General features: G+C 46.4%; 1 protein-coding gene across 6 annotated transcripts in view; it reads left to right on the top strand.

The window, feature by feature from the left end:
• The window catches only part of fgfr2 (fibroblast growth factor receptor 2), a 43,147-nt gene that overhangs the window by 13,711 nt on the left and 12,999 nt on the right, over positions 1-16,437 (top strand). For 2 of the 6 annotated variants that reach the window (XM_035606625.2, XM_035606624.2), the window contains 7 exons: positions 2,017-2,274; positions 2,531-2,605; positions 6,244-6,413; positions 8,342-8,465; positions 12,420-12,610; positions 13,836-13,980; positions 15,679-15,878. In XM_035606625.2, the coding sequence (XP_035462518.1) occupies positions 2,017-2,274; positions 2,531-2,605; positions 6,244-6,413; positions 8,342-8,465; positions 12,420-12,610; positions 13,836-13,980; positions 15,679-15,878 (1,163 nt within the window). Of the gene's footprint in view, positions 1-2,016; positions 2,275-2,530; positions 2,606-6,243; positions 6,414-8,341; positions 8,466-12,419; positions 12,611-12,935; positions 13,075-13,835; positions 13,981-15,678; positions 15,879-16,437 lie in introns of all 6 variants that reach the window. The other 4 variants (XM_035606628.2, XM_035606626.2, XM_035606627.2 and 1 more) reach the window with 4 other exon arrangements.

The following is a 16,437-nucleotide window of genomic DNA, read 5'->3' as shown; positions in this document are numbered from 1 at the left end:
CATCTCCCAGTGTCTAAAATTCTACGTCAAACAATAAAGTGCAGCTAGTAATAATGTCAAAGGCCTCCGGTGTGGAAAGCCATGTCATAAAAGGTAGCGGAGACAGCTCCCATCAATCTGCGCAGGGGCTCCACCTTTTATCAGACCACACACTCAGTCCTGGGTGGTCAGGAAGGGGTTAATAATATTTTTGGATTGAAGGAAAGAGAGAGAGAAAATGACAATACAGGTACTGTACCTGTGTGTCTTTTTGCCCAGAGGGAATGTTAAGAGGCTTGCGCACATGCCTTGAATTGCTGGTTGTGGCAGAATGATTTTCCCTTCCTGTTAAAGCTGGCGTGTGTACACTTTACATTCAACACACACACACACACACACACACACACACACACACACACACACACACACACACGCACACACGCACACACACAGGGCAACAGTATGTAATGGGGGTGGGATGTTGTTGAAAAGGTGCAGTGAGGTACAGGAAAGGCTGGGAGAGCCACCGCCCCCATAATTACACCTCCACCAGCCTTCAGCCCAGAACTCCACATATACCTTCATCACTTATGCTTTTCCACTGTTGCTATTTTTCCTCCTCAAATGATTTTAATGCCTCTCCTTTTTGCCCCTTTCCTTCAGTTCTGTCTGAAGAAAACATAGACACACACACTCTCACACACACACACACACACACACACACACACACACACACACACACAGTTTTGGACAGTTGTCTACTGCAATAAATACGAACGTTTGAATTTCTTTCTCTCTCTCAACAGTTGCAATGCCTTTTGAGATCTTTTTACATTGGAGATGAGTTTATATACACGTTCGTGCATGAATGTGTGTCTGTGTGTGTGTTAAAGTCAGTCTCAGGGGGACTGGAATTAGGTTTGATATATATGACAGAAGCCAGCTTGTATTTCAGCCAGGTTTTCCCCCCTTTTTACTCAACATTTAGTCACGGTCTCGACTTTAAATGGTTGCAGATAGAAATCCGTCCCGATGTAGAGTTGCAGTCTCAGCTACGGCACTCACAAATTCCCTTTTATACATTGGACATTCAGCTCGTTCTCCCTGTGCTGTTGTACAAGTCAGAGGACAGAGTGTACACACATGCACTCACAGGCTGACTTGGAGCTTCTCCCAGAAGTGAAGGTTTTATGCACTTTTGGAGTCCAGCGGAGTTTCTTGCATTCTGCCTTGGCCGGCAGATCCTGTGCCGGGGTTGTAGATCCTCCACGGCCGTGTTATGAAAGAAATTGCTGAAGGGAGAGATGGAAAGAGAAGAGTCAGGCTATGGGCAGGTCAAGGTTTAGGCGGTCAGTCAAAACCAGAGAAAAGCCAAGAAAAGAGAGCCCCCCCCCCCTCCTTACCCCTCCTTCTCCCTTCCCTTGCCTGACAACTGCTTCCGTCCTGGATCTTTCTGGCTGCTTTCCTTTCTGATGGGCAGACATACTGGAGTTTAATTACCTTTTTTTTAGGCCGAAGAAATCTATCTGTACTGCTCCTACTCACCCACAAACACCGGCTGCTTGGCATCTTCGCTGAAAGGGAGGGGTGGTTGTGGGGGGAGGGGGGGTTGTCTGTGAACACAGCTCGCAAAGCATTGATTGTTTTTTTGTTTTTTTCTTCTACATCTGCTGCTCTGGCCATTACTGCATGCTCTGAATCTATAAGTACCAATCACACTGCACACTTCACTTGATAACAGAACAGTGGTATTTTCTGAGGGTTCCATTTCAAATGACTGACCGACTGGGAGTTTGTGGTAAGGACATGTTGGTGTGATGGTTTCAAAAATGGGCCTCCTCTTTTCTGTATTGCTCCTCTTGCACAAGATGATTTCATTGCATCCATTGGGGGTTATATGGTGTTTTTGTTTCTTACACTATGGCTTGTTTCTTCCTCTCCCACCTCTCTTTCCTCTTTTTGTGCACCCTCTTCCTCCTCCAATCCAACCTTTCCCTCCCCCTTGACATTCACCCCACCCCTCCACTCGCTCTGCAGAGGCATCGAACAAATACCAAATTTCTAAGCCCACGGTGTGCTCAGTGCACCCAGGGGAGTTGCTGAAGCTGAGCTGCCCCCTGCCTGTGACGGGGACCATCACCTGGACCAAAGACGGCAGCTCTCTGGGCACCAACAACCGCACGCTGATAGAGCAAGAGGTGCTGCAGATTCGTGATGCCACGCCCAAGGATTCGGGCCTGTACGCCTGCACCAGCGTTGGCAAAGACACGGTCTGCTTCATAGTGAATGTCACAGGTGAGTCAGGGATCAGGCAGGACAGAGAAGGTCAGGATGGGACAGGGAGTTTGGAGATGTAGAATCGTGTCCAGGTAGTGGCCGTGGTCAGAGATGAACATCCTGAATTTTGTTCTGAATGACCCCCCAAAAAAGTGGCCCCAATCTTGTGTCATCTTGAGAGAATGTGACAGCATGAAAATATCTGCATGCGTTACGGTATATGTGTGCATTCGTCTTGCGGAGGGTTGGCAGTAACCGTGGTTACTCTGTGCAGATGCCATCTCGTCGGGGGATGATGAGGACGATACTGAGCGATCAGAGGACGCTGGGGCAGACGGAGAGCAGATAAGTGAGTATGGGCGGAACAAAAAGGAGGGATGAATGAGTTGTGATGCACTATCCATCGACTAGGCACCTTTCAGCTGACTGTGTAAACAAGCAAGAAGTGTACCTTCACTTCACATGTTGTGATGTTTGTTTTACGTATGATTATTCTGTTACGCTGTGTCACAGTGCAAACAGTTTATAATAGGTAGGATTTCATTGAAAGCAGCAGAGTTGCTCACATACACAAAAATAAATCTCAATTACATTTTACAATAGCAGGTATCTCCATAACTGCCCTGGTCTAAAAAAAAAAGAAAAAAGAACTGTCAACAGCGTGTCAGAACTTTTCTGGATTGCTGATTGCGATAGCCAAACACATACATTACATCAAGAGTTAATCCCTTGGAGAAATAATCTACTTATCTTTGTCATTTTTTATTAGCACAGTTCAGACTGTGTGTTTATGATTAAGGCAGTTGAGGAAGCGGGTGGTCTCTATTCTTTATGCAGAATTGGGAGGTGACGGGTGTAAACAACCCACGTCTCTGCTATTCTATACCTTAGCATTTCTGTCCAGGCCTATACTGGGAGACTTTGGAGTGTGTGTTGTACAATGTGTGTGTGCATGTGTGTCTCCAAGGCTCCAGGGAATACAGAGATTCCTGACATTCCTTCAACCAGTGTCTCTCAGGTAGTCAGGCCTCATGGAGCCAGTCAGTCAGCTGGGCTCACCCATTTTGCTAGACACCCATCTGGACCCAGTTACCCACCTGATGGGCCTGTGTATATGAGCATGTGTGTGTGTGAAAGAGAAAGTGTGCCTGTGTGTTGATATCTGGGGTAGTAGTGTGTTTATGTAGCCACGTGCACACACGCACACACACGCACACACACACACACACACACACACACACACGCACGCACGCACGCACGCACACACATACGGTCAAAAAAGGGGCTGAAGTAAAGACGAGGGCTTCCACATCTTGTTAAAATTCTCCACACGCATTTCGTCTCACCGTGAGTCCTCCTCCTCCTCCACTTTTGGGCCGACTGTAATTGCCTGAAATCCATTAAATATGGGGGAGACAGAGAGAGGAACACGGCAAGAGGAAAAAATGGGGGAGAGGGAAAATATCCAGCCATTCTAGTGCTAATAAGCTGTTTGAAAACAAAGGGAAAGCTGTTCTGGCAGTACAGTTGTGTGTTTGTGGAGTTTCTAAACCGAAATTATTATTAAAAAAAGAAAGGGGGAAGAAGAGGAGAGGGGAAAGAGGCAGAAGGAGGCGAAGGGGGGAGGGGGGTTGTTGGATCAGTACCAGCACTTCTCTGAGCATGGCGTGGAGCCTTGGCCTCAGGCCGAGGACTGGAGCGAGGGAGGAGGGTGTATATAGGCGTGGGAGGGAATGAGAGTGGAGGCTGTGGGGTGTAGCTTTATATTTGTGGCTTCTCTCTCTCTCTCTCCTGGAGCTCTCGGAATGGGCTGGGCATCAGGCCACTGTGAAACAGAGGATTTTGATTTGACTTTGTATAGAAAAGGGAGCAATACGAGGGGATGAAAAAAAATGGAATAAGGGACAGAGTCCACGAGTGTTTGTCCATCGTCAGCAGTGGGTGGTGTTATTGGAGGAGACATGGAAGAGCCTCTCCGGGGATCTGTGAGGGAAGCTGTGTTCAGGGGTAGGCTAAGGGTGGGCAGGCAGAGGGGGGTGTGGGGGCTGGTGCTGATGTCATGATAAAAAGCCACGTGGAGCTATTTCTTTCTGCGATGAGTCCTGTTGCTGTCACAAAGTCTCTGTCCTGTCGACTTCACAATTGAAAGATAACTAGGAATTTCCAAATTTCGTGACTTTCTGGATTAGCAATGTCACCACACTGATGTTTCTATTAACTGGGGTAAAGTGAGGCCATCTGAAGAGGACCAAAACGTTTGAAATCTCACATTGCTTCCCCACTAGTGGCTCTAATAATGCGCCCGTATTAAGTTTGCATAGATAAATGGTAACAAAAGGAGGATATCACTGAAAATGATTTCAACGACGAAAAACGAATTTAGGTCACTGGTGGATTTAGCTCTCCAGACTTCTTGACTCATAGTGCCGGGGTTATGAAACCTCAGCTCACCCCAGGCCAACTTAGGATAAACAGCCGTGAGTGGGGATCCGGATGCACGGGGCTTTGGGGGCGGCGGGGGTTCCTGGGGTTCCTGGAGGCCTCAGCAGTTGCTCCAGTGAGAGTTTGGCCTCATCTGGAGAGAGGTCTGAGGGTCGTCTCGTTTGAAGTGCTGCCCCGCCGGACGGAGAGCATGGGATACAGCACTGCTCACCTTTCATGTCCCAACCTCATCCTCCGACCTGGCTGGCAGTTTGGGGTCAAAGGTCATTTCGGAGAGACAGCCTTGCGACGAGCCAGTCTCCACCTAATCTGTCTCTGTCTGAACGGATGGAGTGATGACAGGGAGAGTGGATGGAGAGAAATGGAGGGGACTGGGAGGTGAAGAAGCAGGAAGACATGTGGAGATAGTGAGAGTGAGAAGGAGGAAGAAGAAGAAAGGGGGAATGACTAATTATAGTTTGAGCACTTACCGTATGCATCCATTCAGTGTTTACTGACTTTACTATCCAAGTATGTGCAACTTGTCCGGTTTTGCGTGCCGGAGAAAATAATGGGAGGTGTCTTATAGTACGCAGATTGGACAGGCGGGAAAGAGAGTTGGGGGAGGGGATTTGTAGCACTCTCCTGGGACGTAAACTTATCTTTGAGGGCCATACTAAAATCAGTTGTGGTCTTATCTGTGGGTATTCCCTCTGTTGCTTCAGCTCGTGCTATATGGAGAGAAAGTGATAGTGTGGAAGACCGTTTGGGTTGTTGTTTGACTTTCTCTTCCCCTCTGAGCCCCATCTGCTTAGGCAATCACACTCCCAGGTGCAGAGAGAAGGGGCGGATGGGGGGTTGGGGGGGTGGGCGCCGAGTAAAATCCAGCTGACTGAGACTCAGATATGGGGAGAAAAGTGGGAACTAGGGAATGGACAAAACACAAGGAAGGTGATTTCTGTAAGATAAATGGTAACAGTGTGGCATTAATACATCTGGACAAAAGTTTGCCTTGACAACTCTGGAATCCTTCGGTAAATGCGGCGCTTACTTTCTCCCCCGACGGCACATAATGATTTTCCGAGAGTGATAAGCATCCCTGGCCCTGCCGACCATATCTAGCCAAGTGACAGATAAACAGGGGAGCTATGGTAATTGGAGGAAGTGAGGGGAGAAAAAAGCTGTTAAGTGGAATGAGATGAAATTGAATGTGATGGTCTAGTTACCCTCTTGGCAACGCCCAGGCACATTCTCCCCTTAGAGCTGATGTTTTTCCCCCCTCTGCAACACCCCGCTGAGCCTACGGGAAAAAAAAATTGTTTTTATTTAACTGTTTCAGCTCTGGGTTGTGTTATGCAGACAGCGGGTCAGTTAGTGTGTGTGTGTGTGTGTGTGTGTGTGTGTGTGGGGGGGGGGGTCTGGGACTCGACGTACTATGAATGGTTCCGGTTTACAGTCACACCTCCACACATATCTGCCAGTTCAAGACCCTGAAGCCCTGAACAGTTGAGGACATGATTAGGAAAACTGACCCTGACTGAACACAAACTGTTTCGCTTGTTGTAGGCGCTCCCTATTGGACCTCATCAGCAAAGATGGAGAAGAAGCTACATGCAGTGCCAGCTGCCAACACAGTCAAGTTCCGCTGTGCTGCAGGAGGCAACCCCCGGCCCAAGCTGCGCTGGCTAAAAAACAGCAGGCCTTTCCGCCAAGAGGACCGCATGGGAGGGTATAAGGTAAGATAAACAGCAATACATCACTGTCTTTATTACAACCGTCAACTCACTGCCATCTCTGGCTTTGTTCTGCTTTCGGTGCTCTACAATACTCGTGGCTAGGTTGTGTATGTATTTACAAGGGATGTCAAGGCTCCTTCTTCCGATCATTCTCTGCCTGTCCTTTCACCCCTTTTCCACCCTTCACTGGCGAGACGGGATGAGAGTAGACAGAGGAAACGAGGGCAGGGTTTCTGGTGTGAAATTGGAATTGCTCATCCGTGCGCCTCCTCTCAACAGGATACTTTGCAGAGCCCCTCACTGTAACTCGAAATGGTTCCTTAGCCCCAACAATTAGAAACCTAAGCTCGGGACTTAAGGGTTAAATGCCCCCGGACAGTAACGTATAGAGAAAGAAGGTAGCGTCAGGGTTGAAATGAGTTGAGAATAGCTGAGGTAACTCAATCAGGGAGAACAGGTCCCACTAGCTTTGCTTGGAGACTATGTGATTCCAGCATGTGATTCTGTTGTTATGAAATGTGATTTACCAACGCTATTGCTGAGCTGGTTAAAGTTTAAACGGGATGAGCTTCTTGTGCTGTGCAGCTTGTAACTCTCTGTTTACGCAATGTACATAAAATAAACCACACCGGCTCAAAAATAAAACTCTAACATTCCCCGACTCCTGGAATGAAGACCAGGATAAAGTTTATATTAGCGGTCAGCACTCTAATTCCGTGTCAGTAGTCAACTTAAATGAGTATGACTTTCTATGGATTTTGCCTTGGTTCCAACAACAAAAGCTTTGTTTAACTTCTGAAATCTCTCACAAAAGTCCCATTGTGCATGAACTAAACGGTCTGAGTTGATTTATGTGTGGTGAAAATACCTGATTCTGTATATCATGGGAAAGTAGAGTAATTTTTTATTTCCTGTATACAAAAAAAGGCCTGAAAACAACTACTACTAGTCTGTATGTTAGGAATTCTTCCCTGGTGATGGAGTCTATTTAGATTTCATTTGAGTTATTTTTCTCCTAAATTCCTCTCTCTCTCTCAAAACAAGCAGCATTTACCGTGCGTGCCGGAGTCGTACTGGCAGAGCAGAGTAACAGATTAAACAGACAGTTATTAGATTAATTCATGAAAAGATCCAGTGATGCTGAACGAATCTGAGGCTCCTGGTTAATGCCCGATGGTTTATGAGGAAACACATCTCCCTGTCAGGAGAGTTTAGGAGCAGATCATGTTGATGCGGCTGCTAATGTCGTTCTGTTTGGCTTTCAGCGGGCTCGTTACGGCGTAGACAAAAAACGGCCCCGGCGTGACGGAAATGATACCGTCAGGCTGTCAGAAATACCGTGGGCAGCTCGTTGCTCTCTTTCTGTCAACAAGTGTCGCACAAAAGCTGTACCTGAGCCCAGCCCTGTGGCCTAATCTCCCCATTGTCAGAAATGTAGGGCTGCACAAGTAGCAACAGTCGCCCTTCAGTCTGCAGACGGAAACACCATTGTTAGTTCACACCTGTGGATTGCAAACACAGGTGACGCTATTTTGACAAATCATTATGAATAACTGTGTTTTTGAAACAGCCTTAGACTGGGCGGGTGGAGTTAACTACGCAAGACAACGGTGACTCATAGAAGAGTTAGTCAGAAGGAAGTCGGACTGCATTGGGTGTATCTAATTTTACCTTTGTAAAAACCAGTTCAACTTTATCAAACTCTATTCGCAGAAATGAAATCAAAATAACAATAAATATTCTGATGTTGCAGCTGCCGCCGGCCAAATCTCCTCCTCATCTTTCTCACCTGGCACTCGCTCTTTGTGTCTGTCAATTCATCCGTTATGTCCCTTACACTGCAGCTCTCTGTATTTATCGGCGTGTGTCTGCATCGTGTGTGTGTGTTTGTTTCTCTTAACAAGAAACCCCCTGCCTCTTGTACTCAGGTGCGAAGCCAGCACTGGACCCTGATCATGGAGAGCGTGGTGCCGTCGGACAAGGGCAACTACACCTGCCTGGTGGAGAACGAGTTCGGAGCCATCAACCACACCTACACCTTGGACGTAGTGGGTCAGTACCACGCACAAAAACACACTGTCAGAGAACAGACGGCACCTGTGAGGCTAATGAAGGAGAAGTTGGGGGATGAAGGAAGAGGGAGGTGGAGCTGAAAGAGTTCTCACAGTGAGAATAGCGTGTGTGTGTGTGTGTGTGTGTGGGTGTGGGTGTGGGTGTGTGTGGGCTGTTCGATTGCCCAGGTGCACAATGGATGCAGGTGCAGGTCAAGGAGTGCTGCCAAGTGTATGGAAGCTAGTGTCAATAGTTTTGATGTCATTTTCATTAATTTTTACAATAACCTGTTATTTTTATTGGATCCTTCTCTCACAATGGTATTATGTGTTTTGAGTTATTCACCCATAGTGTTTATGCGAGGCTGTATTTGGCCAAATAATAATCAGTGTTGCAAACTACTTAAATCACTGTGTGGTTGGGGGCTCACCACACCAGGTTGTGATGGTTATATCAGACTGAGTGTTTTTACAACCTTTTTTGTCCTGCATGCTAATTAACCTCATCCGTTTTGATGCAATTATACAAAAAAAATGCATATTTTTCATTTCCATTAAAGGGTAATTTTCCCCCCCAGAATACTGCTGATAGTTGAGTTTGTGGAGTATACCCAACGGCAGGGACACTGGAAATAAAAACACGATGTTGTTCAGCTTCTTAAATGTAGTTTTCCATGTCTTGAGCACCCCGACCTTGGCTAAAAGTACAGAAATGATCTGCGTGTATGTGTGTATTGTGGGGTTTATCGGACCCTTTAAGGTCGGCAGAGGTACGATGGAGACTTGAACCAGTAGCGGGTGAATGTTAGTGTCCCTCTCTGACCTCATATCTGTCACAGCGAGTTCACATCCAACCCAACCAACCCCTCACTCTGACCTTTGGAGCACAGAAAGCAAATAGTGTTTTTCTGCTCGGTTTGCAGAATCAATAGACGGCGGGGACAACAAGGGGAGTGGGATAAAGATAGTAGATCAATGTGTGCATGTGTGTATTTGTGGGAGTGTGGAACAGCTTTGCCCTTTATTTAGTGCAGAGCCGATCTCCTTTGGCCTCACTCAAACCACAATAGAAGCAATCAGCACACATCAAAGTTTATCTGACACAGTTATTTTTCGAAAAAGTTTGGTCAATAATCTAAAGATAACAGACAGACATGCAGCTGCAAAGGTTTGATTCACAGAAGAGCATTTAGGGGGCCACTGGTCACTCCTCGTGTCAGTAGACTGTGTCAGTATGTAGAAATATTCTCAGACTGTCTCCATTGTCCTGAGCAGGCCTACTGTAATTACACACTTCTGTTTTGATTAGTGTCCCCATGGTAATAAAGAGTATTATTTTCATTTTATCAGATGGACATTGAATACCTGAGGGTTTTTGCACAATGAGCATAAAGGCACATGCACACAAACATGCATACACACACATGTTCCCCAACACAGGCCCCCTGCTCGGCTCCCCTCGGGAGTTTGCTAAAGCTCTCCTTCAGACTGCATATTTCTGTTTTTGTTCTGTTTTATTGCAGAGCAGTAAACCCCCACCACGTCTGGCTCCGCAGCCACTGCACCCTGCAACCTCTTGCTTCATTTTCCTCCATTATAGTGGGATTGACAGAGGTAGGAAAGGGTAGGGGGAGGAAAAAGAGGGGAAACTGAGACAGAAAAGACTGTTCTTATCAAGTGACCTGCAGGATCAGCTCCAAAAACCAAAAGGAGCCAGACTTTTCTGGTTCAGACTGGCCTCTGGAGAACTGGCCACAGTTGGACATCCACGAGCAGACACACATGACGAGTTAAAACAGACATTGGCTCTTTCAGCCAGAACTGTGGCACCCGGCGACCATGCAGCACTTTGTTGGTAGCCCCATGCCATCCTGTGCCATGCAGCGGCCTTCCTGTGTCCCTGCCCCTCCCTGACCCTTAGGACCCTGTGTGCCAAGCCGCCAGGTTACTCAGAGTTCACCGGTCTCGCATGGGACACCATGGAATGCCCCTGCTCTGTCTCCCCATGCCCCTTTCTGCCACTGTCCCACTACCGCTGCCATCAAATTACTTAACTAATGACTTAATTGATAAACAGAATCAGTTTTGAAACGGGTCACTACATATTGGTCACAGCAAGACATAAAAAAGCACCGCGGCGTCTGCTCTTTCATTCAGTTTGTTACATGGAAACCATGGCCGGGATCTGTTGGCTTTTTTCGGTCACCGTTCCCTCATTTAATTCTGCAGACTGAGAGGACAACACACACACACCCATACCCACACACACACTCTCTCTCTCTCTTTTCTATTAATTTAAGCAAGAATTGCTCCACAAACTTTAATTGTTTTGGGGTTTCTCTATAATCATGATGTGGCCTATTTTCTTGCACCACATACCCATTCTGGCATTGGTTCTGAGTTGCTGTGGAGCTGCACAGAAGTGCTCCAGCTAGCATTTAGACCAGCTTCACAATAATGAAAGTTAGAATGATTTCTTTTTCCAAAGGAAGATGTTTTTAAATCTCTCTTTGTCATTGTCTCATTTGAGTTTATTTCCACACATCATTTCATGCCAGACTGTTTTGTGTTGGTAGGTTTTACAAAGGGAGCACTGGATTTAAATCGATCACCTCTTTCTGTTCTGGAAGGATTGAGAGGGGGAGACGCAAATGTGTAAGATGGAGGAGGAGAGGAAAAGTGGGGAAAGAAAGAGAGACAATAAACAAGGCCAGTCCGAGGAATGTGCAGGAAGGAGGAGGGAGATGGGGAGAGAGAGAGAGAGAGAAGGAGGGGTGGGAATCATCTGATTTGACAGATTTCGAAAAGATGGAGGAAGAAGACAGGAAGACAGGCAGGCAGAGACTATGCTCCTTAGTTTCTCTACTCTCCATCTGTTGATCCCCTTTATTCCCTCAACTTACCCGGCCTAATTATTTCTCCCTTTTCATCCCTCTTAAACCCATCCTTTACCCTTCATCACACAGCCTCACCCTCTGACCATCCCCCATGACCCACCCCCGACCTTACACACACACACACACACACACACACACACACACACACACACACACACACACACACACACACACACACACACACACACACAATCAAATTCACGGCACCTACCTTAAGGCTTTGTTTTGGAAAGTCACTGCATTGCCCAAGGTTGAGTGATGTCATTTTGTGTGAGTGTTGGGGTGTGTGTGTGTGTGTGTGTGTGTGTGTGTGTGTGTGTGTGTGTGTGTGTGTGTGTGTGTGTGTGTGTGTGTGTGTGTGTGTGTGTGTGTGTGTGTGTGTGTGTGTGTGTGTGTGTGTGTGTGTGTGTGTGTGTGTGTGTGGCAGTGGCAGTGGGTGATTGCCGTCAGTGTGGGGGTTGGTGGGCTCCTCGGTGTGGTTGTGAAGGCTGGGTAGTGTTTTGAAAGGGGGCATTGTTCAACAGGTCTCGCTCTGTTTGGATTCGCAGGCCAAATGTTTGCTTGTGAAAGAATGCAGATTTGATATGTGGGGGGGGGGGGGGGGGGTGAAGGTGTTTCACTTCCAACTCTGGCACATGATTTAGATTAACCCCCTTATTCATATACACTGTACTGTACTTTATGGAAGTCCTCCTCCATATCCTACCGTTATTCTAGTTTCCGAGATAAATGTCCCACCTCTTTGTTTTGTGTGAAGCCTTAAAATGCTTCAGAGATAAGAAAGAGGAGGCGCAGTCGTGATTTTACCTGTCAGGGTTGCTGGCAAACATTCACACTCACAGTACACATTGTTCTGCTTTTGCAAAGATAAGACGGTTTGCACATGACTATAAAATTTCAGATTCAGACGATTACACTTTTCAAAGGAAAGAACTACAGAGTTTTTGAAACATTTTCCATGTGTCTTAAGTGCTTATACTCAAATTGTGTGGGTCCCATTCTAAAAAACTTGTATTATTCTTTGAATGTTAACACAAACATTTCCTTACTCCCGACAGAACGGTCCCCTCACCGGCCCATTCTCCAGGCAGGTCTTCCGGCCAACACCACTGTTAACGTTGGAGAGGACGCCCGCTTTGTCTGCAAGGTCTACAGCGACGCCCAACCTCACATCCAGTGGCTGAAACACATCACTCAGAACGGCAGTCGCTATGGCCCAGACGGACACCCCTATGTCCGAGTGCTGAAGGTACGTTCCTGCACTTCCTCTTTTACGGTTCATCATCTTGATTAGAATCGTATCGTTCCCCCTTGTTTTCCTCTTGGTTTCAGGCGTTTCGGATACATTTTAAAGCTCATTCCTTATGAGGAACTAATCATTATATTTCATTCCTTATGAACTGATAGGTCTTTTCCATGCTGGCTTTTGGTGGTGATTCCTGCTGTCTCTGCTCTCCTGAAAAACCATATGCCGTAGCTGTAGTCATGATGTTTGCATGTCTGTCTGATCAATTTGACTCATTTGTCGGATATTTCCATGTTCAAGTCTTAATATGTGTATGTGTGGATTGCAGCGTTCGGGCATTAACAGCTCGGATGTCGAGGTGCTCACCCTCACCAACGTGACAGAGGACGATGCCGGAGAGTATATCTGTAAAGTCTCCAATTATATAGGCGAGGCCAACCAGTCGGGCTGGCTGACTGTCATCCCAGGTAACCCCTGAGACCTGAGCTCATCTACCCTCCCTCCCGGTGTGGTTTCCTGGGCCTCGTCCCTGACCTGCTGTGCTGTGGTGATCCCGCTGGTGGTCTCTTGGTGTTCCTGGGGCTCACAGACCTTCACTTCCCCTAATGTCAGATCTTTGTGTTTCAGCTGCTCCCTCCACTGCTGAGACTGGTGCAGCCATGGAAGCACTGCTCGGACCTGCACACACACCGAAATTGTCACAGCTAGCGTCTCACTTTGCCCGGTCTTAAACTTTTTCCCCATCTTCATTCTAATGCAAGCTGTGTCAAGGTGGTGTATGGTGTTGCAGTGCAGTGCTCTCCATGCTTTCTGTGTTTGTGCATGTGACCTGTCCAGTTTAGGGAATAGACTGGTGTCTCTTAGCAGGTTCTGTTGGTGATGGGAACCTTTTGGGTTTTTATTTTTTGGTGTATTTGCTCCATTTTCCTATGTTTTGGTGGCACACTGGGCTCTATCCGTGTCTTTGTTTGTGTGAAGCCCCTCCCACAATCCTTTCCTCAAGATGGGAACTCCAAGATGGACGTCATCCAGCTCCTCTTATTCCTCTCCTGGTGTTGTGGGTCTCATTTTTTTTTTTCTCTTTCTCTCTCTCTGTCCTCCCTCATCTTTCGCTGTGACTTGTCCTCCCTGTTTCCGCTTTCTGTTCCACCTTCCCCCTTATCTACGACCCCCTCTCCCTTCTTTTCCAACTCCTCCTCTTCCTCTTCCTCCTCTTCTCCTCTCCCAGACCGCAGGTGTTAACACCACAGATAAGGAGATAGAAGTTCTCTACTTGCCCAATGTAACATTTGAAGATGCTGGGGAGTATACGTGCTTGGCGGGTAATTCTATTGGGATCTCCTATCACACTGCTTGGTTGACGGTGCTTCCAGGTATATACACTTGTATACTGTCCTCCCTTTTCCTTTTTCTCCTCTCAGTCTTGTCTAAAACAGTTGGATTATGTAATTTCAATGACCTCTATGGAAGGCAAATCCTCCCACTAAGGAAGGCACACTGCTCAAATATCAGACGACTGTAATGAACCATCACAGTCAACATCCAATATAAAGTAACGTAAGGAGCATGTATTCTATTATATTATCTGGATTGGCGAGCTGTTTGTCTGAGCAGATAACGCGGTACTTTGCCAAAGACTTATTATTGCAACTCTTCGGCGGAAGTGGAGCTTCCCAGAGCAGCTCGTCTGTCTTCAGAGGCAGGGGAGGGTTTGTCTCCAGCCTACTCTTTTCCTTCTGTTACATCTTTCCCCTTCTCCTTGGGGAAAGCCTTGCCACACTTTGGTTCTGCATGTCAAAAAATATGTTTTCTTTTCCACATGTGTTCCACTTACGCCTCAAAGTTTTCTCCACCCATTTCCTGGCTCTGATAATTGCCTACTTTTAAGATCCTTATTTCTTTTTGAAATAAAGGTCGAAAGGTAAAGCTCAACACTTGCTTCCAGTTGGCTTGACTTTCTCAATTATCAGAGCCAAACCTCTCTGCTACTACGCAGTGAATCTCATGCATGTGAATGTTTGTCCATGTGTGTGTTCTCATTCATCAACTTGTTTTATCCTATCTTTGTCTGCTGCCGTATGTCTTGTCTGTAATTATGCATACCAAGGGATCAAATTCATCAAAAGCAGTGTAAGAGTCTACACAAGTTCACTCAAAACTAAACAGACAAATGGTTTTGCTCAAGTTTTAGCCAAAAATAGAGTTGGGCATTAAAGGAGATCGATGAGAGTAGATGACTGTCTGCAGGGCTTAACAGGCAACCATCTCTTAATATTGTAATGAGATAATAGATTTGTTTTGTCTGTAAACAATACAGCATAATGATCACAGGCAAGCCATTTCCTTTGGGAGTAATATGTCATATTTATTGGCCTTGATGTGCTCTATGTAAACTAGTGGCGCCATCAAGGCTGTGGCTTCAGTGTGTGATCTACGGTTTGTGGACCAGCAGATATGAGGCAGACAGGAGGAAGGTTCCTATATGTAGCTTCACTTCCAGCTGGCTGTGCTGCACAAAAGCCTCGTTTGTGGTCTGGAGGGCTATGCATTATGGAATAGTCCATTTATATAGTGAACATGCATCCACACAAAAAAACCCTACTCATTTCCTTGACAGGAAGCTCAGGCAATATATATCCACACCACTCTCCCTGGTTTGCGATCTGAAGTGAAGCCCACATTGTTCTGTTGTCTGTGGGTGTGTGTTTGTGTGTATGCTCGCGTGTGTCCAACATATGCACAGAATGCAGACATATGCAGGCCGGGTTGTCCTGGCTGAGTGAAGATTTTAAATCTATTTAGACTGTTAATCCCTGTACAGGCCCGTACGGTACATTGGGAAGAAGGGAGAGAGGAAGATGCCACAAAATCATTTTGTTTATTTTGCCCGCCAATCTTGATCATATTTATGCATGAGTCATCACCAGAGCATCTGAGTGTTTGCCCGTCCGATACCCATGTGCGTCTGCTCAAATGATGAATGTGCCTGTGTGTCACTCATACGTGTGTGAGAGTGATTAACTTTCTTTGCCTGACCTCCAATCTCACTTCCCCCCTTTTATTTTCCTCAGCCCTTAAGAAAACTCCAGGGCCCTTTTCCCCAGACTACGTGGAGATTGCAATTTACTGCGCGGGTGTCTTCCTCATCGCCTGCATGGTGGGCATCGTGGTGGTGTGCCGCATGAGGAACACTGCAAAGAAACCGGACTTTGGGGGCCAACCAGCTGTCCACAAACTGAGCAAGCAGATCCCTCTGCGCCGCCAGGTAACAGAAAGTAGATAAAGAGTTCTAAAGGCATCTAACACCCCTAGAGGAGAAAAACACACTGCAGCGAACTATAAACAACTTCCATGAATAATTTTTTAAAAGGCGACTAATCGCTCGGATATATATACCAACAAAAAATCCACGCACCATATAGCATGCAGTATACTGTTATGATATCTTAAATAATCTACCTCCAGCTTCCTTTAAAAGGCATGCATTTTTGAGCAAGTTAGCACTACTGCCTCAAAATGCAGCAAGAGCATTTTTTTCCCTCCCTGTTTGAGTCATGCTTTTCCTTCAACGCTCAAAAAGGTGCAAAAAGTGTTGGATTACATTCTGCGGAGAGACTTGATTCCTGTGTCAAGGTAAGGTTAGGGTGGAAAGAGTACGAGATGAGCCCTGGGGACAAAGGCGAGGTTTCTTAATGATTGCTGAGATATAATCCCTGGCCTTGAAACAAACTCTACAGTAATGTTAAAGTATTGGACATTGAAATTAAGGACGTACTGTATACTCTACGTATTACTGTTTTATTTTAATTTTTACCAATAAGGCCGTTCAT

This window comes from Scophthalmus maximus, chromosome 10 (genome assembly GCF_022379125.1).
Source record: "Scophthalmus maximus strain ysfricsl-2021 chromosome 10, ASM2237912v1, whole genome shotgun sequence".
Taxonomy (NCBI): domain Eukaryota; kingdom Metazoa; phylum Chordata; class Actinopteri; order Pleuronectiformes; family Scophthalmidae; genus Scophthalmus; species Scophthalmus maximus.
The sequence above is the reverse complement of the archived record's forward strand: the minus strand, read 5'-3'. Positions and strand labels throughout refer to the sequence as shown.